Source organism: Dermacentor andersoni, chromosome 5 (genome assembly GCF_023375885.2).
Source record: "Dermacentor andersoni chromosome 5, qqDerAnde1_hic_scaffold, whole genome shotgun sequence".
Classification (NCBI taxonomy): Eukaryota; Metazoa; Arthropoda; class Arachnida; order Ixodida; family Ixodidae; genus Dermacentor; species Dermacentor andersoni.
Window position 1 is genome coordinate 126,772,144 of NC_092818.1, and position 22,164 is coordinate 126,794,307.

At 42.4% G+C, this 22,164-nt stretch overlaps 1 protein-coding gene across 4 annotated transcripts in view; it reads left to right on the top strand.

The window, feature by feature from the left end:
* LOC126531121 (cytochrome P450 3A2-like) overlaps positions 1–21,531 on the top strand; it is a 41,546-nt gene extending 20,015 nt beyond the window's left edge. For 3 of the 4 annotated variants that reach the window (XM_055070976.2, XM_050178530.3, XM_050178531.2), the window contains 9 exons: positions 5,232–5,320; positions 7,786–7,931; positions 8,082–8,197; positions 8,264–8,402; positions 15,393–15,553; positions 17,015–17,106; positions 17,663–17,806; positions 19,434–19,596; positions 21,122–21,531. In XM_055070976.2, coding sequence (XP_054926951.1) covers positions 5,232–5,320; positions 7,786–7,931; positions 8,082–8,197; positions 8,264–8,402; positions 15,393–15,553; positions 17,015–17,106; positions 17,663–17,806; positions 19,434–19,596; positions 21,122–21,205 — 1,134 coding nt within the window. In that variant the 3' untranslated portion in view covers positions 21,206–21,531. The remainder of the gene's footprint in view (positions 1–5,231; positions 5,321–7,785; positions 7,932–8,081; positions 8,198–8,263; positions 8,403–15,392; positions 15,554–17,014; positions 17,107–17,662; positions 17,807–19,433; positions 19,597–21,121) is intronic. The other variant, XM_055070977.2, reaches the window with a different exon arrangement.
* Positions 21,532–22,164: the final 633 nt, after the last annotated feature.

Sequence of the window (22,164 nt, forward strand, 5' to 3'; positions counted from 1 at the left end):
CAAGTTACTGCGGAACAGGTACCATGTTGTAAGGGTGGACTTCTAGTTTTCGAACCAGGTCCTCGCGGCACTTTCCAAGGAGAAGCACACATGGCATAGCTTATCCTCAGAGGTTCAGTTATTGAAGGTTGAGATCCTTTTGAAGGTTTCGATCCAGATTTCCAGACCCTTTGGCAAAGCTCCACGTAAGGTAGGGGACTCCCTGGGTTGTTGAAGCACGATGGGAGATGCTGGGGCTGCCACTGTGGTTGTTGAGCTGGCCACAACCTTCCTGGTTGTATCAGGCAGAAGTTTGTGCTCCGGGGGCAGTCCTTGCAGTCTGCGGCAAGCTCGCTGGTCTTAGGCAACGTTGATGTTTTCTTTGGGGTTCGGGCTTTGTTCGTGGTTTTGCAGGGGCGTTCAGTACATGAGCGCACTAGGACCTACACCAGATGTCACATATAGTAGTGACGGTGAAGAAAGTAGCAAAACTGTGATTGACGAAACTAGCATATTATTGGGCGAACCTGTGCCCTCAAAAGCAGGCTACACTCAAACGACAACGGTAGCGGCGAACACAGTCGGCGATTGTCGAAAATCTGATCTGATGGTGAAGCGCATTGGCTTTTATGTGTGGATCATAGAAGGCTCCAGAGTAATCTCTGGTGCCCACGTGTCTTCCAGAAAATTCTACACAATTCGCATTGCTCATGCAATCGGATTACACAAGCTTGGATGACAACAGACAATGGTAGAAACATCGATAGCATTCGAGAAACTTTCAATACATGCGGGCGCATCCCACGCTGAGCATTTGTTAGACGGTTAAAAGTGGTTACCTGAAAAAGATAAACAATAATACATGTCAATATGTATGCATAGAAATTTGGGTGCCCTAAAATGTAAATTCACAAATGCAATAAATGTACACATTTTTTTCAAATTAGTGGTCGACTTCCGCTTGAGAATGCGGTACGTCTGCTACAGGTATGGCAGTGGCAACTGATAGAATGCAGAGGAGTTCTCAGTGAAAATTGGAGCAGTGATGTCTTCTTCAGTGGCAGGAACATGAATAATACCAGCGTTGTATTATGCTTGTCTTGCACTGCAGGTGTGTGTAGGGAGTAAACTACAGCTACTGCATGCAATAGAGTATTCGAGCACTGCATGCCAGTGTCAACATCAACCTCCATGGTCAACACAACCATCACCTGCAGTTTTGAAAATAAAGGCACTTTTGTGGCAACCACAGGTTTCACATTTATCAGAGAACCAACCTTTGTGTGTAATTTGCCTAGAATGGTAGCAGAAAAATATCCTAACAAGCTGAAATCTGGAAAAAAAAAGTTGTGAAGGGAATTGAACATGCCTTACAATGTGTAAAAACGTCTGCCAGAAAGCCGCCATCTTGAGTTAGACTATGTCGCAGTTGTACCTTCTCTGCATTCCACTGAAGAAGTGTCGATTCGATGTTTGTTACTTCTTTATTGCAATAGCGATTATATGGATACCCTAAGTGCATTTCTGCCATTGGCGTCATTGTCGCCGTGATGTTCCTTATAAAGTGCAAGGGCAATGACATCGTTGCTACGCACCGTATGCTGTATGTGCTAGTGAAAGCATGTGAAGGTGAGCCAACGATAGTGGCTCACCTTCCCCTCCGCAAGTCAGCGGGGGAAGGGAGAGCTTTCTACTCCAGCTGCTGCTGCATATGGTGCGGCCTCGCGCAGCCACTCGGGTCCTATCTTGAAAGCAACCTGTCATGAATACTGAGTCTAGGTGTGCCAATGGCTCGTAACTTTGTGTGCGCTGTGTTTTCGCTGCTTAGTTTGTGTTGAAGCGAGAGGCAGCATGAAGGTCAATTCGTTTGCTGCTGCTGCCATGCTTCCTCACTCCAGCATTTTGACTATGAGTTTCTGCGTTCATTGAATAAGATGTGTTCATGTTTGCCTGTGCGCGCATGGCACCATGCTTGTTAATTTAGTTAGTAAGCAAATGTTTAGCTGTCTACTAATTTGTTATCGCAATCAATGGTTTGCCTTTTGGGCAAAACTGTAATTTTCTTTCTGACTAATTTTTATTTTATATTTTACACTAGAGGGAAATGGTATTAATAGCCTATTTCACATATTCACAACTTAGCGGCTGCTCTAGCCTAACTGTGGCAGCACTTGTTTTTACCACTGATAGCCAGAAACAAGCCTTACAACCATGATGTAGAGACAACCATAAGTGTATGTGTGTATTTACATGTTATCAGGCTATTATCAAGTCGAAATAGCACTATAGACACCTACTTTGTATATAGTCACAGCAATATGGGCCTGTTGGTATACCATATACCATGGTTGTGAGGCAGGTCCTTTTTTCTAATATTTCAAACAGGCCCCAAAGGCAGAACCTCAGAGAACCCAATCAGAGACAAAACTATTTGTTCCAAGATGCACACAGAGCTTTTAATATAACTAGCAGGAGAAGAAACATATAAAGTGAACACTCAATGAAAAATTCACAGCAAGAAACAAAATGCACTTAGAGCTAAAATAGTAACAGCACCATGCGAGCGAGTTAGGGCAGGTCATAAGTGTAAGCGCGCGCAACAGTTCTATATGGATGGGCAGTGGCAAAGCAACTAAAAAAGTGGCATTCGTCTCACCAAAACGAAAATGTTGATGGGGTTTACCAACGAATGGGCGACCAGAGCGTAGCAGCTTTGGCTTGCAGAGGGCACGCAGGCAGCTTGGCAGTGCATGCAGATGGAAGTGGCATTCTGTCGAGGCAGCTGGGGACAAATTTGGGCCCATAGCTCCACTGCTCATGCTCTGCCTATGGGCACAGATGTTTGCAGGCCTCGAGCAGCAATCCATCATCAGGTGGAGTTGTGACATCCGGGCCGGGAACAGGCTGGCAGGAGGCCCCAGTTGGGTGAAGTCCTGGTAGCTCGGTTCCGAAACCTGACTCCCAGTCTGTGGATGCAAGCTGCGGATGCAAGCCTTCTTTTGATACTGTTGTCTGTCAGGATTGTGACCGGCTGACTCGTGAAATTATGGAAGACAATCTGATTTTAGGACTCGGTCCAGATTGTGTGAGTTCTCCGTCAGTGCTTTTGGCTGATAAAGAGGCTGATAAAGAGATTGACTTCCTAAAAAGCTGAATAGTTGCTGTCACGTGCTGTTGTTAAAATGTATATTAGCCGCCATTTTCACAAATGAAGTTTGCTGGAAGTTAGCGCCCTGTCTTTCCTTGTATTTCTCACACATACTTGCGCTATTCAAAATCCTTTACCAAGCTACTTTTTAGTTCGTACATTAGATATACCAGGTGTTTCTGTGAAAACATTAAGAAATATTCAAAGATTGCATGTGGCAGATAGCACAATTCTAGTCCTTGAGTTGGTCTACTTGAAGAGGTGGATATTATTCACCCGAAAAATCAAAATGCATGATCGACTAATTAGCAAAAATCTCTGATTATCTATTAAATTAATTTATAGTATATGTTGCAATTTGCAAATTGTAGCCAGTAAGCTTGCAAGGCATACCCACTTAGAGTGAATACTAACGATGGAACTGGTTTCAAGATATGCATAGTCGAACTTGAGGTAAAAATGCACAGTTGTGTCACTTACTATTTTGAAAAAAACATTTCATGCGTTGAAGCACAAAAGTAACTGAAATGCCCATGTATTTCGTCGGCAACTTCGGGAATTTACCGTATATCTCAAAGCTGGTGTCTTCCTCAAAATTTGTTCTATGTGCATACATCTTGTGAAATCAGCAGCTACAATTCGTGATTTCAATATGTGGCATAAGGTAATTGATTAAGAGCTTTATTATGTTTTAAAAGTTAGTTGAATATGCATTTAGATTTCTCGTGCTAGTAATGTCCGCATGTTTGATAAATCCAGCTCTAGTTTTGAAATGTGCTATCTGCCACAGGCGATTTTTAAAAATTGGTTAGAGGTTTAACAGAAACACCTGATATGCTCGCAGCAATGCAGCGAACACTTCGCGTGGTCTTCCTCTTTTTTGCAAGCCAGTGAACATTGCACATCAGGTCACCACATCTCCATCTGCTGTGCGAAGTTTGTCATAAAAGTTTTCTCCTTGTAGCTTAGTCTTAAAGGGGCCATGAAACACTTTTATAATTAATCAAAGGATGTAGTCTCACGAATCTCATGGTGCAAAAATTTTTTCAATTGTTCAACTACAAGTGGAGCTATTGCACAGATACCTGGCTTTTTCTCTATTTTTGTCTCTGCTAGCATGCTGGAAGCTACACAGTGAAAAAGCCATGAGCGTAACGCCCTGACCAGAAGTTGAAGGTCACAGCTGCAAAAGGGGTCATCACGGCACCCCATGGCGGACGTGGTAGACTATGCTACGCAGCACGCCGCTGTCATTTCAGAGGCCAAACGCAGCAGACGCAGCTGCGCACAGTGCAAAGAGGAATTGATATTTCTGTCTTTTTTAGATCACAGACATATGTATTTTTCGCTTATTTAACTCAGCATGAGCAAGTACGTATTGCTGAGAAAGTTCTCGCGATCACAAGATCAACCGATGGTGTTGGTGGACCAACTGCTTTCAATGGTTGCCGATGCGACAGCAAGCGATTGTTTGCTGCTTTTGACAAGAGATTGTAAATTCCCCGCTGCATGCAGTACAATAATATTTGTCTCGCATGTTCACGGGCGTCTCGCTAAAAGATCGGCAAGTTTTTTAAATTATGTCCAAGAAGTGTTTCGAGGCCCCTTTAACGAGAAAAACTGGCTAAGAAAGAGATGCGGGAACACACTCGGTTCAAATCGACCGAAAGTTGACGACACTTGCATCACCGCGTGTAGAAGGCAGGACATAGCGATGTAAAGTGTAAAAGGAGAGGGGGAATGCCATGGCTTAAGAGGAGAGTAATGTTTACCCAGTTGTGCCTGTTTTATTATAGCATGCTGACACAAAACTCTTGTGAGAAAGCATTCTGTGAGAGATACCCTCTACGTCTAAGCATACAACGAAAACCATTTCAGGGACCCTTTAAAAATGGAAAAAGAAAAACATTCTGCAGGATGAATGTGAATAGTACTTCTAGCGTTGCTGTTCTCTGTTTCAGACCAAAATGTGCACCTGCTGCATTACTTTTTGCTCACACTAACACTGATTTAGAGGTGTTAACAAAGCTCATTATCATTTCAATATTTTTTGGTTTTAAAGGAATATGTGCTCTCAAAGGGAGTAACCACTTATTTTGTGCAGATGCATCATTTAATCGCGGGGTGCGTAACGGTTACCTGCAACCACCTGGAAGCTGCTGCGGAAAATAGCAACGATGCTGACATGAAGCAGTGAGCACACGATTCCTTGAATCAATTGCATTAGCTCTTTGTACACCAAAACCTTGAGGCTGGCATCAGCATTTAATGAGACACGAAAGTCTAGCGATAAGTCAAGCTAAAGCCATAAAATGTGCTCCAAACGATCTAGAGGGTCGCTTAGCTTTTATAAGTAAGATTATGTAAACAGGGTCACTCACTGTAAAAAAGACATGCCAGCTACTAATGATACATATATCAAGCCCCATTTATAAATTATGTATACGGTTTGATATAGTGTGTTAGCTTGGAAACATTTTCACATGGACGCAGGAAGGGATGCACACAACTAAACGATAGGCTCAGAGAGCACTGCAACAATGTAAGAAAATGTGGTGATGGCTGGTTAGCAGCCCACTGCAGCACATATGGTTGCTCACCTCTTTTCCAACGTTTTTCAATGTTTTGTTGTGTGCAAACACAAAGAAGAAATAACGAGACTGATAATTGAAACTGTAACTATTCAGAAGCTAGGCCAAGATTGTGTTAGCATGCCTTCGCCATGTTTAACTGGGAGAGGATTGTCGTATCTCGATGCATCTCTGTTTGTGCATGTCTAAGATGGCATATATAAATAGTGACCCCGCTTCCAATAAACATTCTGTTGAAAGTAGCGCTTGTGTGTCCTGTGTTCCTGTGAAAAAGTTTCTGCACTAAAATACTATATCAAAGATGCCGTGCCAACAAGCTTAGAAGTCACTCCTTGATATATACAGTATAGCCAACTAATGACAATGAAAAGAGTTTGACTGCAGTAGGACACAAAAGAAAGTGCAGTTTGTTAAATATTTTTGCTTTTCTTGCACCTGAACCCACTAATGCTACCATCTCGTGCTGCGCTGTTGGTGTTATTTATGAGAATGTGGTAGTCTCTTGGTGTAGTGCTCCGGGCTGAGGTAATCTACAGATTCTATTGCAATTCTTTTCACTTCTCGTGTTTCGTCAGTGATCTGTGTGGTACTGCATCTACATTATCACTGGGTTTGGCTGGTCGTGAGCAATGGATGAGAAGTAATGTAATCGAGCAAAAGGAATTGCTACATTATACTGGTCCTGGTTTGTTGAGAGTTGTGTGGTACCCGGCAGAGCATGGCTTCCATGATTGCCAGCACAGTGTGGTCACTTGCATACCTGCCAACTCTCGCAAGTTTTTCATAATCTTTACGATGCTGGGCTCTTTCTAAAATATTACAAATGTTGCATCAAGTTTTACGAAAATAGATTGTGTTTGCGGCAATGCACCAGCTCTGATCTATCCTCAGTAAATGCATAAATCAGTTAAGGGGCCAAAATGATATGTTGTATGCATCCAATTCTCGTGATGTTGCTCGTTTTCATTTTTTGCCAACTAGTCAGCATGAGTGACTAACTTTCAGTCTAAGGGTGGGGCAGCGCAGTCTTGTAAAAAAACTGAACACAAGAAAGAAATCGTGATAGTACTTGTGCCGACCTGTTGTGGCAACACAAACGCCATGTATACACGAAGGATACTTGCTTCGACAAAGTTTATTCAGAGAAGTCTCTGAAGCAGGTGAAATCTTTAGCAACAAGGTTGCTGGAAAAGTAATTGTGATAAAGAACACTGTGTTGCTCTGATAAAGAACACTGTGTTGCTCTCCAGTCTCTGCTTTTCAAGCTTGCTGCTGCTTTGCGTGCAGTGTATAAAAGTAAATAATCATAAATAAAGTTTGAATATGTTTCACAAAATGTGTGGGCTCTCGGCAAACAATTAAAGAACAAATGTGTACTACCCCCCTTCCCCCTCCCTGCTTTCTCGCAAACACAGGATCTTTACAAATTTTAACATTCACAAGTAGGCTGGTATGTCACTTTTGCTGATCCCTTTTGAGTGTTCTTTAATTGTTCATATTTAGCTCGTTGAAATTGAGCAATCAACATGCATGTGACTTTCCTCATTGCCACAATTAGCTCCAAGACTGTGCTTTGTGATACTCACGATTTTTTTTTTTTTTTTTAGTTGGAGCAGTTTGGAGATATTGTAGGGTTTCGGTCACGTTACGTGGAACACTTCCTCCATTTGTGGGCACTTATTGTGGTGGCCTTGCGACCAAGTTACCGTGGAAGCTGTTTGTAAAAGTCCATTCCCGGCACTGTGACTGCATTGAAAAGTGAATAAGCATTTGGCACGAATGCTCTGCTTCTGGCTTATACTAAGACAAACTTTGGGTCTAGCACTTCCAATGCAAGCGATTTGAACAACAAAGCACATCTACCAATCACTTGTACTGCTAGCTTTTAATAGGCATTTTTAATATATATGCTGTAATCTTCATATTGCAGTCTAGGGTCGCAAGATCCAGAACACCATGCCAGCATATGTTCAACTGGCAGAGGGTGGTGTGCTCCTTCCCAAGTGTACACAAGCTGCAATAATGTTTTTAAGTCGCTTTCTTGTTCTGTTTTTCTTTCTGCAACAGAGTCTATGGCCACTATGCCTTGGACGTTATAGCTCGTTGTGCATTTGGCACTATAGTGGATTCTCACACTGACACGGCCAGCCAGTTTGTCATCGCATCCCAGAAGGCTTTGGGGATGGGTTTTTCGCCCCTGCAGATATTGTCAAGTGAGGCTTCTTCATGGACACCACTTACTAGTAGTACTAGTAGTCGTAGTGTTAGTAGTAGTGCTGTGGGAATAACAGCTTAGACATACACCTTGCCACATGTTTAATAAAATTTACTGTAATATTTTAGCAATACAAACTTCCTTTCAGTGTTGTTCCCTGGTCTTCTGAAATCCCTCAGAATTAAGGAAAAGACTGCTGCACCGTTCATGTATTTCAAGAGACTGTTTCTGCAAATCATGGATGAAAGGAAACAGAAGAACAAGGTCTGTTTCTTCTGGTGCAGTTCAGTGCTGATGTGCATGTTATTGATGACTGTTTCTACATTCTAGCGTGCTGAAGACTTTCTGCAGCTCATGATAGAAGCTAAGGAAGGCCGCTTCACTGCAACAAATGAAAATTCAACTGATGTTGAAAGCCAGCTGTTCAACGTGGGATCAGAAGTACATGGAGAAGTAAAGAAACTAAATGGTGTGTACAGATGATTTTAGGGGAAATAGATATTGTAACAGTGCAGTGATGGTGAAGCAAAAGCACTTCCAAGAGGAATTAATAAAAATATTGAACTTTTATTGGGTAAACTTGTGTCCACAAAGCAGAGCAACTCTTAAGCATCAGTGATAATGACAAGGAGATACAAATTTGTCCAATCTGATCTTATGGGCATTTCTGCGTGTTTGTTGTTTTACCTTTTGTCTTTGAGCACTTTTCACAGAATTATCTCTAATCTTTTAGTGTTTGGCGCAACATGTGCTTGCCATGTCTTCAATTTTTTTAACATGTTCACCAGTTCTGTAGTGGAAGAGACATATAATGAGATTGCACTGTGCACCCTCGAAGCTCTTGAGCAGCTGCCTCTGAGCTGCTCTTAGTAAATTTATCTTATTGATATTGTAATGCACCAGTTGTAGCGCGTGTCACGATCCGCCCGGGTTCGTGAACAAGGGAGGGCTCGAGGCACCCTCCAATAGACGGACGCTCCGCTGTGTGGTGGTGCTGAACGATGACTGACCGGCGAGCAGCCGTGCTCATCGGTGTTTATTGCGGTGCGGTGACCAATGTTGCCTGCCGAGCTTTAGCAGGCCTCCGAGCCTGGCGGCGAACGAACATTATGCCTGGGGGGCGTCACATGCTTGCTACAGTGCGGAAACATCCTAATTATTCCTGCCGCACATATTTTAACATACCGTATTTACTCAAATCTAGGCGGACCCTGATTCTAAGCCGACCCCCTAAAGTCCGAAGCCAACAAATAAAAAATATATATTACCTCGAATGTAGGCCAAACAAAAAAAGCGAGGACAGCATTCACAAAATACAAACAGCATTTATTGAATCTGAACGTGCAGAGCTCATTCAACGTCGTCGTCGCTGCTAGACTCATCGCTGTGTTCCTTGTCACTGTAACTTTCAAACAGTGCACTATCTTCAGTACCGTCAAGTGCATTAGATATGCTGCACTTTTTAAAGGTGTGCACGATCAAAGTACCTGGCATTGTAGTGGCATCTCCTGCTTGGTGCCATCGCGATAACACCACGCTGCACTCCGATACGGCCGACATGACACAGGTCAAAATGGCGACCTTGTTTTTGAATGGTTGGCTACTGGCACGGCTAGTAGCGGCTGCAATACTGACTTTTCTAGATGGTCGCTAGCTATGCACCATATTTAGCAGTTTCAATGAAAAACTGGCGCATATTTTAAAATCCTCGAATTTAAGCCGACCCTAGAGTTTAGAATATGATTATTTTAAAAAAACTATCGGCCTAGATTTGAATAAATACGGTAGTGTCATTTATAACCAACCTAGTGTTACGCAGCTTTTGTCAGGCAGTCTTCTTGGGATTTTATTATGATTATCATGTGCTTTATACCTTGATGATGCATATATGGAGGAACAGTGTCATGCAGGAACTGAAATCATATTTTCTTTCTCTGGCTGTACATGTCTGCTACAAAATTTTGGATTTCTTGGCGCCATGCAATTGAGCTACAGAGTTTCCAGGCAGTAAATTCATTAGATAAAGTTGTGATGTTCCGGCGAAGAAGAAGAAGACAGAAGAGACAAGAACAGGAAGAGAGGAAGAAGAGAAGGAAGTGATCAAGATGGATACCTGTAAATAAATGAGTGTATTTTAACTCATACTTTATATTTGGCACAACCGACCATGTGGCTTGAAGTGACGTTGGCAAGAAGAACAGATGGGCAGACGACCGTGAAGACCTACCAACTTGATGGCGAAGATCCAGTGCTTCTTCAGGAATCAGCGACTTCATCGGAACTGCTTCGTATTATCACTGAAAAGAGTCAACTGAACGAAGCGGCCCTCTTTGAGAAAGGTGTGGTAAGAATCGATGCTTCTATGTCTGAATTTGAGGTTATGTTTCCGGGACATTCAAGGATAGATTCCAAAAACGAGACTGAGCACACGAATAATGCCTTGTTGCAAGCGCTGTTTCAGCAGCAGACCACGCAGTTTGAGCAACAGCGACTGATTTTCAAAGCAGTTAGCGACTCGCTAAGAGCACAGAAACCTCATCAAGAAGAGTTCAAGCCCGATAGTTTCGATGGGGTGTCCAATGCCGCCAACTTGTGGCTCAGATTTTATGAATACGCATGTGCGCAAAACCACTGGACGTCATTGGACGACAAAGTGTGTAACAAGCGCCGTTTTTTATCTGGCAATGCCAGAAAATGGTGGGACATGCGAATCGCAAGTCAATGCCATGATTCATGGCACAAGTGGAAAGATAGTTTTCTTTCTGCTTTTGAGCGAAATCCGGTTGACAGATGGGACGACGCAATAGCTTTCAGACACAGAGAAGGGACAGCCATGGATTAATTTTTCGAGAAGAGGCGTTTACTCTACATTGCCGACCCTAATCTACCGGACTGTAATCCTTCCCCTGATAATTCAAGGCATGACTAACGAATCGCAAAGAGAGGTTTGTGTAAACCGTTCAACCTCCACGGATGATTTACTTACTTGCCTTAAGTATGTGTCCAGTGATTTTCTGATTGACGGTCCCATCAAAAGGCATAGTACTCCACCACTGAGCATTGACGCACATGGCGAAACGGTAGGGTATTTTGATACCGAGTCCGACCAATGTGAAACGATGGAAAGTGTATACCTTCTGAAGTCAAATCTCTTATTTGTTAGAATGATGGAAAATGGAAAAAGTCGGGACTCCCTGGTTGATACTGGAGCATCCGTAAGCCTGGTAAATCAGGAAATTGTTCAACCGAGCAAGGTGTATGAAGGAAGAATAGTTAGTGTTCAAAGCTATGATAGAAAAACTAGAAGGTTGCAACACTGGGCAGAAGTAGAAGTTGAATTTGGTGGACATCACGTGTAAGTTTATGCCCTTGTCATGCCGGGTGTTGACTTCCTGTCTATTTTATCTAGACCTGATATGAAGTGATTGAAGATGAATATTTCTTGGAGAGACGAAGTGACTATTGACGGATCATTTAAGCCTAATTTGTGTGGGATTGAAAATTTACATCGGAGAGTTAGAAATGCTGATGAGATACTGACAAATATTCCCGAACTTCCTTGTGTTGAGACGTACCCGCCAGCAGCAGATGTCTTCGAGGTACCGTTTAAGCTTCGTGACGTCACAGTAGTGCGTAAAAAGCCGACGGTCTCTTCCACGAGAAAAAGACCTGGCTAAAGGCCGAACTGCAGCAAATGCTAAATGCCGGTATTATAAGGCCATCAACATCCACTTTCGCGTCGCCAATCACCATAGTACCGAAAGACGATGGCTCATTTCGCCTTTGCACAGATTACCGGCAGATAAACGGCCAGACTGATTTGTTTCCTTTTCCCATGCCCCGAATAGACGAGATCATCAATGAAACTGGTGGATCAAATTTTTTCTCTCGGATCGACCTCTGTAAAGGATACTGGCAGGTGCCACTACAAGAAGATTACAAGCAGTACACTGCTTTTGTAACACCTTTCGATGTGTACGAGCACAACCGCTTACCATTCGGTTGGAAGAATTCTGGAGCTTTGTTTCAGAAAATGATGAATGGCATTCTTGATGAGTTCCTGGGAAAGTTTTGTAACGTATACATTGACGACATCATCATATACTCACGTACAAGAGAAGAACATGAAAAACACCTTTCGTGCGTGTTAGAAGCCCTCAGCAAGTCAAAGTTAAAGATTAACAAGAACAAGAGTGAATTTTTTCAGACGAATGTTGTCTTTCTAGGAAGTGTTTTTGACGGCAAAACTAAAACAACAAAAGAGGAGTCTATACAAAGGATGAAGAAGCTCGTCAAGCCATATGACCTACACTCACTCCGTGTTTTCCTCGGACTCGCAGGTCATTTTCGTGCGTTCATTAAGGATTACGCTGCAAAGACACGATGCCTCACCAAGCTGACGCAAAAGGATGTGCCATTTATCTGGAGTGAAGAGTGCGAGAAAGCGTACGAGTACCTTGTTGAAGCTATATCGTCGGATCCTGTGCTTGTGCTACCTGACTTCAACAAGCCTTTCGAGCTGTGCACGGACACTTCACGATATGGTACAGGGGCCGTTCTATATCAACGAGACACAAAGGAACAGCAAGGACGCCAACTCAAGGTGATTGGCTATTATTCTTCTATGTTCTCAAAAGCTCAAGAACATTATACGACCACAGAAAAAGAGGCTCTGGCTGTTGTGATGGCACTCCGGTATTTCAGAAGCCACATAGAGGGTCGTCATTTCCGGCTTTTCACTGACAACCGAGCGTTAACCTACCTCTTGGGATTAACCCAGCCTAAGGGCAGGGTGGCGCGTTGGATCAGTGAAATACAACAGTTCACTCTCGATGTAAGCCATCGACCTGGTGATAAGCTTCCTGACGCAGATGCTCTTTCCAGGCTTCACATCACAGAAGTGAGAACATCTGATCACGAACACGCTTACAGCTTGTGGAAAGGCACCGAAGACCTGACTTGCAATAATGGCAAATTTTGCGTGCCAGGAACTTTGGTGAAAAAGGTTTTGAAGCTGTACCATGACAGCCCAGAGTCAGGAAGGCATGATGGATTCTGCAAAACTTATTGGAAGATAAAAAGTCGATTCACCTGGAAAAATATGAAGGAAGATATCAAGAACTACGTGCAAACCTGTCACCAGTGCCAAATTAACAAGGCCAAGTATCGCCCAAGAGGGAATCAAATGGTCATCGCTAATCATTCCCAAGTACCATTTGAAGTAATTCATCTAGATTTTGCCGAAATAAAAAAGCGAGGAGAGGGAGTCAGTAAGACCCAAGCATTTCTTGTCGCAATAGATGAATGCACACGCATGGCAGCTGCAAAGCCAGAAAAGGAAGACGCCAATTCTGTTTTGACGTTACTGGAGTGGAATATGTTCAAGAACACCAAGGTAGTGGTCTCCGACAACGGGCCAGCTTTCCGCAGTAAGAAGCTTCAAGAATGGGCCCGTGATAGAGGAATTGCTCTGAGATTTGCCACACCCTACCATCCAGAAGGAAACGGCCTAGCTGAGAGGCTCATTCGGGATTTGAAAACATTCATTGCAATTTACCATGACTTCCGTGGAGGATGGAAGTGTGCCTTGGAAGCAGCAGTCAGGCACCGCAATCATTCTCATACCATGGGATTAGGATGCACGCCTAACTTTGCTGCATCAGGCGAAGCAACTTGGCTACCGGCAGACTATGACCTTGGAATCGTTGGGAAAGTAGATCTGCAGGAAAGGCGCAAGACAGAAGAGGAGCTTGCATGCTACAGATCAACCTTGAAGAGACACTTCGATCTGCGACATAGCTCGAAGATGCCTGTAATAGAGCCTGGAGATACAGTTTTAGTCCGGAGGAGTTTAGATGGACCGAAGTCCAGATTTCCTGGGACACAGTGATAAAGACCATCAAGCAACAAGGAATTTTGAAATCGCTACACTATTTGGGACCGGAAGGAAAAACTGAAATAGCAACAGTTGGAAATGTCATACCCTATCATCCCAGGAGGGATGAAAACCGAAGTCCGGGAGGATGTGATGTTTCGGCGAAGAAGAAGAAGACAGAAGAGACAAGAACAGGAGGAGAGGAAGAAGAGAAGGAAGTGATCAAGATGGATACCTGTAAATAAATGAGTGTATTTTAACTCGTGCTTTATAAAAGTTAAGGAAACAATCAAGGCATCAGTGATTTAGTTTGGTTTATCTTTAAGTGGTAAAGGTGACGATAGCAGCTGTAAGTGAATCTTTACTGTAGTGTTGGCATTTCTGTCGGCATATTCTCAGCGCAGAAATTAGGTGAACACATGGCCAGTTTTTTACTCTAATGTGTTTATCAGATATCTTGTGCATTTTGAATATAACTAGTAATTTACAAGCTAATAAGGCAGTGGAAAATGCACCTCAGTGGTAGATTAAGAAACCTTATGTAATATTGAGCAAGTGAGATTGTCACAGCTTCTTTGACCTGATTGAAATGTTGGGTATCATGCTACATACAGAAATTAAGGCACGGTCGCACGAGCTGATTACATTGTTTCTGTGTGCCTGCTTGTTCTGCATATAAAAAGCAAGCAAACAACCTATTACTGCTTATGAAAAGCTAGCAAACAACAAGAAAAGAAGGGACATATATGCAAATGCTAAGTACAATAACAAGAACAGTTTTGAGTTATTATGCAGCTTTTAATCATGCCAACAAAGTTATCATACAGTAGTTAAAATGTGATGTCGTGCATTAACCTTGGTATTAGCAATCATCAGTGTTATAGTTGGTTAATATGTTGCATTTATAAGTGCAATATAATTGTGGATGTTGGTAGTACTGTCAGAGAGATAATTCCTGCTAGTGACTGCGCTTAGTTTCTAGCATGCTACCCTTGGATGCTGTTGTGAGCGTGATGCCTTCCATAATGCTTACAATGATTCAAATCTGTTGAGAGGCCCACTTGAGGGATTCCACATAACATCTATCCCCTCTCCATTTTGTGATCCACTTTCGCCTTCACCTTTTGTCAGACAGTACTTTCGTGGTGCTGGGATAATCTGTATTAAAATCACTCTCCTAAATCTGTGTGCGAAGGGGCTTGCTTGTGTTGCAGTCATGAATGCACAATGCATGTTACCACTGTACTGATTTCTCCATGCGCTTGTGTCATTAATGAACTGTCATGTGGAGCATATAGGGAGGCTCAGTACACTCTCGTGGTAGAAGCTTTTCTGAAATGCTTTGCTTGTAACCATCTCTACACGTACATGTTCCGTGTTTTGCAGAATCTTCATAAAAAGTTCACGGGCTCTGTGCACCTGCAAACAGCTGGCTAATTCACAAACAGTAATTGTTGTGTGTATCCTGTCCTTGTGTTGCTTAGTTGTGGTGATTAATTACCAAATGGCTGTTAAATGGGATATACTACATAATATTCTACTTGTAACATTATAGTACACTTGCATATCTCTATGCTTTCTTAGCACTCACAGAAGACGAGGCACTGGCACAGTGTGTGGTTTTTTTCCTTGCTGGGCAAGACACAACTTCTTCAACACTGGCTGCAGCCGCTTACTATCTCGCACTGAACCCTGATGTGCAAGAGAAGCTCAGAACAGAAGCAGACGAGTGCTTTGCAACACATGTGAGTTTGCCCCCCCATGATCAAAGCATGCTGCATATAAGGCATCACCACAACAGTGGTTTATTACAATCTGGCCATGCAAAAACCACATGACATTGCATCATCCATCTATCCCATTTTTATAAAGCATTTTCTACCAGTTTTATGGTACAACTTCTCTGGAATGAGGTAGCATAAGAGGGTCTATTGGTTAGTTGCCTGCTACTAAGCTTATGCACTGTGTCGCACCTGTAATTAAAGGAATGTCCGTCATCTACCGCCTTAGCCATGAGGGGCTCTAGCTAACACTGCTAGGGCTAATCTTGTAGACACACACAAATACTCAAGAAAGTGGACGGGAGGACGGTGCCCCTTGGGAGCTCAATTCGTAAAGCACCCCATGTGCAATGTAGATAATGTGGGTTCAGCTCCTGAGTGTAGCAAATTATTGTTTCATCCACTTGCATTCTCCTTTGCCTTATTGTTTCTACATTTCAATTAAGCATAGCAATTAACTTTCCTATCCGTTCTCTGGCTTCATTATCTGTTTCTTTGCATGGTTGTGATTAACAAAAATTCAAGCCCCTTGGATCCTCTTACTCTTCTTGCTCATTGCTGTGGATTGGCTATGCTAGACAGAAAGGGGGGAGGGGGGGGGGGGGAGTAGGGCGCACTGCTGGGACACACAGCATCATTTGGTAGCATCCTGACCTGTTTTGGGGTACAGAGGGGGCTCTATTTGTTGCTGAAAGCCAAGCAATGTTCATTCTGGTGTAAGTCGCTAGTAATTTGTTTAGCAGAGGAGTCACTGCAGGAGTGATTTAATGCTTTCATAATTCCAATGCATAAAATATCATAATGGTAAGTGAAAAGCATTATCAGCACTACTCATAAGTGCTGATAAATAATTTGATAATTGCTGGCAGTTCTTTGTAAGCTTAATGGTCTTGCTGGAGGCCTCCTCAAATGTGGTTTCTTTTTCTTCTTTAAATGCAAAAGGTAATGCTTTAGGTTTAAGTGCACAAAGCAGCAGATGTCAAGATAGGGAACATTTGATATTAGCAGCTACCAGGATAGCATTTTGGGTTCTTTGCATGCCACTCAATCTTTATAATAAATTTTGTGTTCCATATTGGAAACAAGGATTCTTATGTCAAGTTCAGTGGAAGGCAGTTAGAACGGATAGTCTGTTCTGACATCAACATTGTGGTTTCTTGTTTTCAGTTTATTTGGAGCAACATGGATAATACATAAAGCTCATTGCTAGTTCCCTACCGAGTCTCTCCTTTTGCCTTTTAAAAGATTACACTTATTATTTGGATGTCGTTAGAGTACTTTTACCACTAAATGTAGCTGAGCTCTCTCTCGGAGTCCTGTATGAACCAAAATAAACAACACTGCTTTATGAGCAGAATGAAACCAGTCTTGAATTTGGCTTACAATATCGCTTTCTGGGTCTAGTGACACAATCTTATTATGCAGGGCCCAGAACCAAGCCTCGACACCATTTCTAAGCTGAACTACTTGCACTGTGTTGTGTCAGAGACGTTGCGGATGCTCCCACCTGTGCCAAGGTAATTCTTACAGCAAATCACTGTGTGAGAAAATTTTTCTTGCAATTCTGAGTTGATTTCTTGATTTCTCATATGATCAAGAGAGGTCAGGGACTAAAGGCATGTAGCCTGACAAAAGACCCTGCCCTTTATACAATTTTACATTCATACAATCTTTACATTCGTGCACATTACACATGAGCACATTTATTGCAGCCATCACGAAAAACATCAAAAAGAAAGTGTACATAGTTTTAGGAAAATGCATTTTTATCATTCTTTGATATTGTCACAATGCAGAACAGGATGTGCATGCAGACAAGAGATGATAAAGAGGAAGGGTTATTGTTGCTGGGCCGCTTCAGCTGCCATGTTCTATTGTCAGCTGGTGCCTTCAGCATTCGCCTTGCATAAAGAACATTCAAGCTTGTCTCCGCCTCGCAACAATATAAATCAATCAATTAGCAGTGACACACATGCTTGCTGGGAATGGTAAAGCATGTGTACTCCAGAGCACAGAATGCTGGGAAGTTGATTAAGCTAAACAAAAGAATTTTTTTTTCTTCTTTGGCTGCAGGACTCAGCGATGTGCCTTTGATGACTATGTCTTAGCTGGCACTGGGATCAAGCTTCCCAAAGGTTCTGCTGCCGTCATTCCCATCTATGCCATGCACCATGACCCAGAATACTTCCCTGAACCTGAACTCTTCAATCCAGACAGGTGATTCACAGTGAGGACGTGACCATATGTGAATTGAGGACACATTTAAGAAAAAAAGTTATGTTTTATGTGTTCAAACACACATAATTGTAGGAAACAGCATGCAATCATTCACAGCTTATTTCGACCTAATGAAGTGTGCTTAAAAGAGCAATGCGAAGCAAATTAGTTTTAAAAATATCGTGCATTTGAGAAACTCATTACCTATAAATTTATGTACTTGAACGAATAGCGATGCAATGAGGGAATGCCCACATTATAGCAGTGACATTTAAAAGGTAATAGCATGGAAACTTTGCTATATCTAATGCAGTATGCAAGGCAAGTTTTGTGATTCACTGCTTTACAGTGAAGAATATTTGCTGCCTTCGCTTACTACATACTGACAAGTGTACTTGTTTGTCTTTATCGGGCGACACGTTTCACTGCCTAACAAATGTTATCGTACAGCGCAGGACGCGCCTGCATGTATCGGAAGTTTCTGGAATGTTATCGATGCTTCCTTCCGCTGTCTGTGACCGAACCTTGTGTAATCTGATCGCATGTGTGCGCGACGCGAATAATGTAGAACGTTGTAGAAGGCACGCGGGTCCCAGCGATTACTCTGGAACATTCGACGACTGATGTATAAAAGCGGATGCGCTTGACCTGCTGATCAGATTTTCGCCGATCGCTGACCGTGTTTGCCGTTATCGTTGTGCTATACGTGTAGCCTGTTTTGGGGCACAGGTTTGCCCAATAAAAGTTAGTTTTGTCTTTCACAGTATTGCTACTGTGTTCTTCAACGTTGCCACCACGTGACAATATAATGCACAGCAGTAAGTCACTGTTTCCAATTAAGAGGTCTGTTAGAGCTATAGTGTGTTGCAGATGTGGTATGGCATCTCTTATGTGTGACTCTGGATATTGTGTTTTTCTTTCTGTTGCTGGCTTACAATTGTCACATTCAATAGTTGTGACAGTGTGGAATGAGAGCTATGCAACAGGCAGCTTATTTTGCTTTAGTACACATCACCAAGCTTACAATGTTGCAGGCATCCATTGTTATATCATATACACAAATCTAACTAATACTTTTATTAGTCGGCACTACTGTAATTTGCTTTTCCTGCCACTAGCTGTAACGTGAATTAGTGCAGTATTTGGAGAATGCACTTCTTGATACTATTGTGAAAAATGTTATGCACCGATCAGACATTTGAACTTTAGTAATTGCAGCTTAGACTTCAGTTTTTCGGCTTAGTTCCTATAGCTGAAAGTATTTCACATCCTTTAATAATGAAAAATTTTATAATGAAAAATTTTAAAAGGTGGAGCTTATCAGAGAATTCAGCCTACACTACAATTTCACAGCTTTAGTACATGTAGCACTCAAAGTTAATTTTATAGTATGACTTAGTTTGGCCTACCTTTCTTACAAAGCCCCGTTACCATTTATAGATGTCTAAATGGCATTCTCATGCTCTTGGTGCAACAGTGAGGTATACAAAAATGTTTACGGGACAATGACTTGAAAGAAGCTTAGAAAAATGTTGGAGAAGCTTATGTTTACTGAAGAAAAACTATGAGTGAAAGAAAACTGCACAGTGAATTTTTGATGGTGTCATTGACCTGCTTTTGCTTACAGGTTCAGTGAAGAAAATGTAGGATCAATCCAGCCATACACCTACCTTCCTTTCGGTGCTGGACCAAGAAACTGCATTGGGATGCGCCTTGCATTGCTCTCAATCAAGTTGTGCCTCCTTCGCTCGGTGTACAGAGTCCAGTTCGTGCGCACAGAAGACACGAAGGTACAAACTCTCTAGTCTATGAAAAAAAAAAGAAGTGCAGATAACTCAGCACACTGAAAAATTAGAATTGCCAGAAAATGAGCATTTACTATTGCTTGTGTATCTCGACTAAGGGTTTCTTTCTTCCTCTCATTGCGGCACTTAAGTTTTGTGGGAATTCGGCACAGAGAAACCTGAGTGCAATTTCATTGAATTATTCTTAACAAACCGTAGTGTTGAGATCAAGCAAAGACATCATTGACTACAATCCGAGTTCCATGGAGCACATAGACAGAGCTTAAGTGTGCCACATTTTAGTGGCTAACTGCAGTAAAGTGTGTTGTGCAGAAAATATTTGTATTTATAGTGCAGCTGTAAAAAAGGCTGTGTGCAATATTTTAACGTGTGAAATGTCACTGGTTGTGTCTTAATAAACAGCCAAGCAAACCTAGTGTATATACCATATTTCCCAGTGTATAAGATGCAGCTTTCCCTCAAAATTTCGTCAGTGTTTCTTGTACGACTGGTGCGGCATCTTGTATATGCATAAAACTAAGCGTGCTGGTTTGATCAATGTATGCATGTTTTTTCACAAGTGCAAATAATCAGGCATGGCATCATTCTAAAAGAAATCGAATCTTGTTTTAACAGTGGAATGACTTGTTTTAACAGCGGAGCGACAGTGGCAACAGATTGCAGCTCCAAGGGCTCACCGTGTAGGCAGCACAGCTAGTATAGCCGCAGCCATCGTGGCCTCCGTGGTAAAGGTGCCTCTGTAATTGGAGGTCATGGTTTGCTGTAATAGGTTGTTTTTTCTTTTAGAGAAGACGTTAAAGCCACTGGACTAATGCAGTAAACAAGAAAAAGGCGGCACAATTTTTGTTGTTAAATTGTAGCGCCCGACATCAGCCCGCGAAAAAATTTTGGCCATGCAAGAAGTCTCGGCAGTTCAGCAGTAGTCACGGTGCTTCCGGCTTCTAGTCCCCATTTCGCTTTGACGCGTGATGCAATCATTGTTTATCTGTTCGGCCCAAGCATGCTGCGCTTCAAGATGCTTACAACATTGCGTACAAGTTATTCAGAGGCCACAACGGTATCCCAGCGATGCTGCCAGACAAAGTGGCTGAACTTCTTACAGTGTGTTGGAATATGAAACCTTTGATGAGTTCGGGTGAGGTGCAATAATTCTCATTTTCCTGCGCCTAAGAGAAAAGTTGGTTCAAGTTTTATCCTGCTAGAATTAGGAGCTTGTAAAAATGTTTATTATGGAAACTTAGTGCCCTGAAATGGGCAACTACAACACTTTGCAGTGAGTGTACAAGCATGTAAAATCATGTTTGGTAATGCTTACAGAGCTAAAAATAAGTGCCCCTTATACACAGGTCAGTCTTATATACCAATTTTTTATTCAAAGGTTGTGAAAAATAGGGGATGAGCCTTATACAAAGGTGCAACCTGTACACCAGCAGATATGGTACTATATGTTTGCTGAAGAAATACGTCATGTTGCGGTTACACATGGAGCCAATGCATTCATCTTTTACAGGTTCCTTTGCTGATCAAAGAAGGACGTGGCACACTGAAAGTTGAGGGAACTGTTGTTGGTTTACAAAGAAGGCCCAGCTCATGATTACGTACAAGCTTTTGCAAAGCCACCTAGTGCTAGAAAGACAGCTTTGCAACTGATGGCGGTAAAACCCTGGGATTGTGGCTTGTATGCCATTCGAGTTTGTTATAGCTCTGGCGAAGAATGCAAAGAAGATATCCCACAGAAAGCTGTACAGTGACGTAAGGCAAGATTGGTTCGAATTTCAAGTTACATGTTTTCATTTCGACTCCTTCCATTACTCAAGGAATTTGCAGTGCCATTTCCACAACTTTTCTTTCGTGCACATACAGAACAGAGCCCAGGCCTCCACTATTAAAGAACTACTATTAAATGAGTTCACAAGCACATTTCTGGTGCAGTCTTTTGTTGTTGTTGAAGCTGTTTTCTCAGATTGGGGGCAGTGTAGAGAAAGATCTTTTCTGCTGCATAGAAGGTCCACAAAGTGACTGATTATAAGCACTCTGCGAGCCACAGCTATCCTGAGGGTATAGAAATCGCTCCTTCTTAACAGCTATGCATGGTCTGTGCTAGGCAGTGGACATTGTTGCCTTAAGCAGTGTCTAACTAACTAGCCTGCAAACATGGCCAGTCCATTCAGACCACCATTTGTACTCTGCCTGCTTGGGCAATTAGGGTCGGCAGCCACATTTGTATTGCCTGTAGGCAAAAACATTGTCCTTATACTCTCAAAATACGACGTTCCTTACATATTGTGCATTGTCCGAAATGCCATTATAGTTTAAAGGAATCGCAGTCATCCCTTAAGTTCTCGGAATAATTTCACATCTAGCAACACTGAAGTTGCAAAACTAGAACTTTCTGCTAGCATGGTGTCGTTAAGCAGATTGCAACATTGCGTGAATGTAGTGATAGCCCGCTAGATAGCATGGGTCACCTACTCTGTGTGCAACTGGTTCAAGGATAGAAGACTCAGTAACTTGAATTTTCTTGTTAGTAGGTTATTTTGCTAAAAGAGGGTC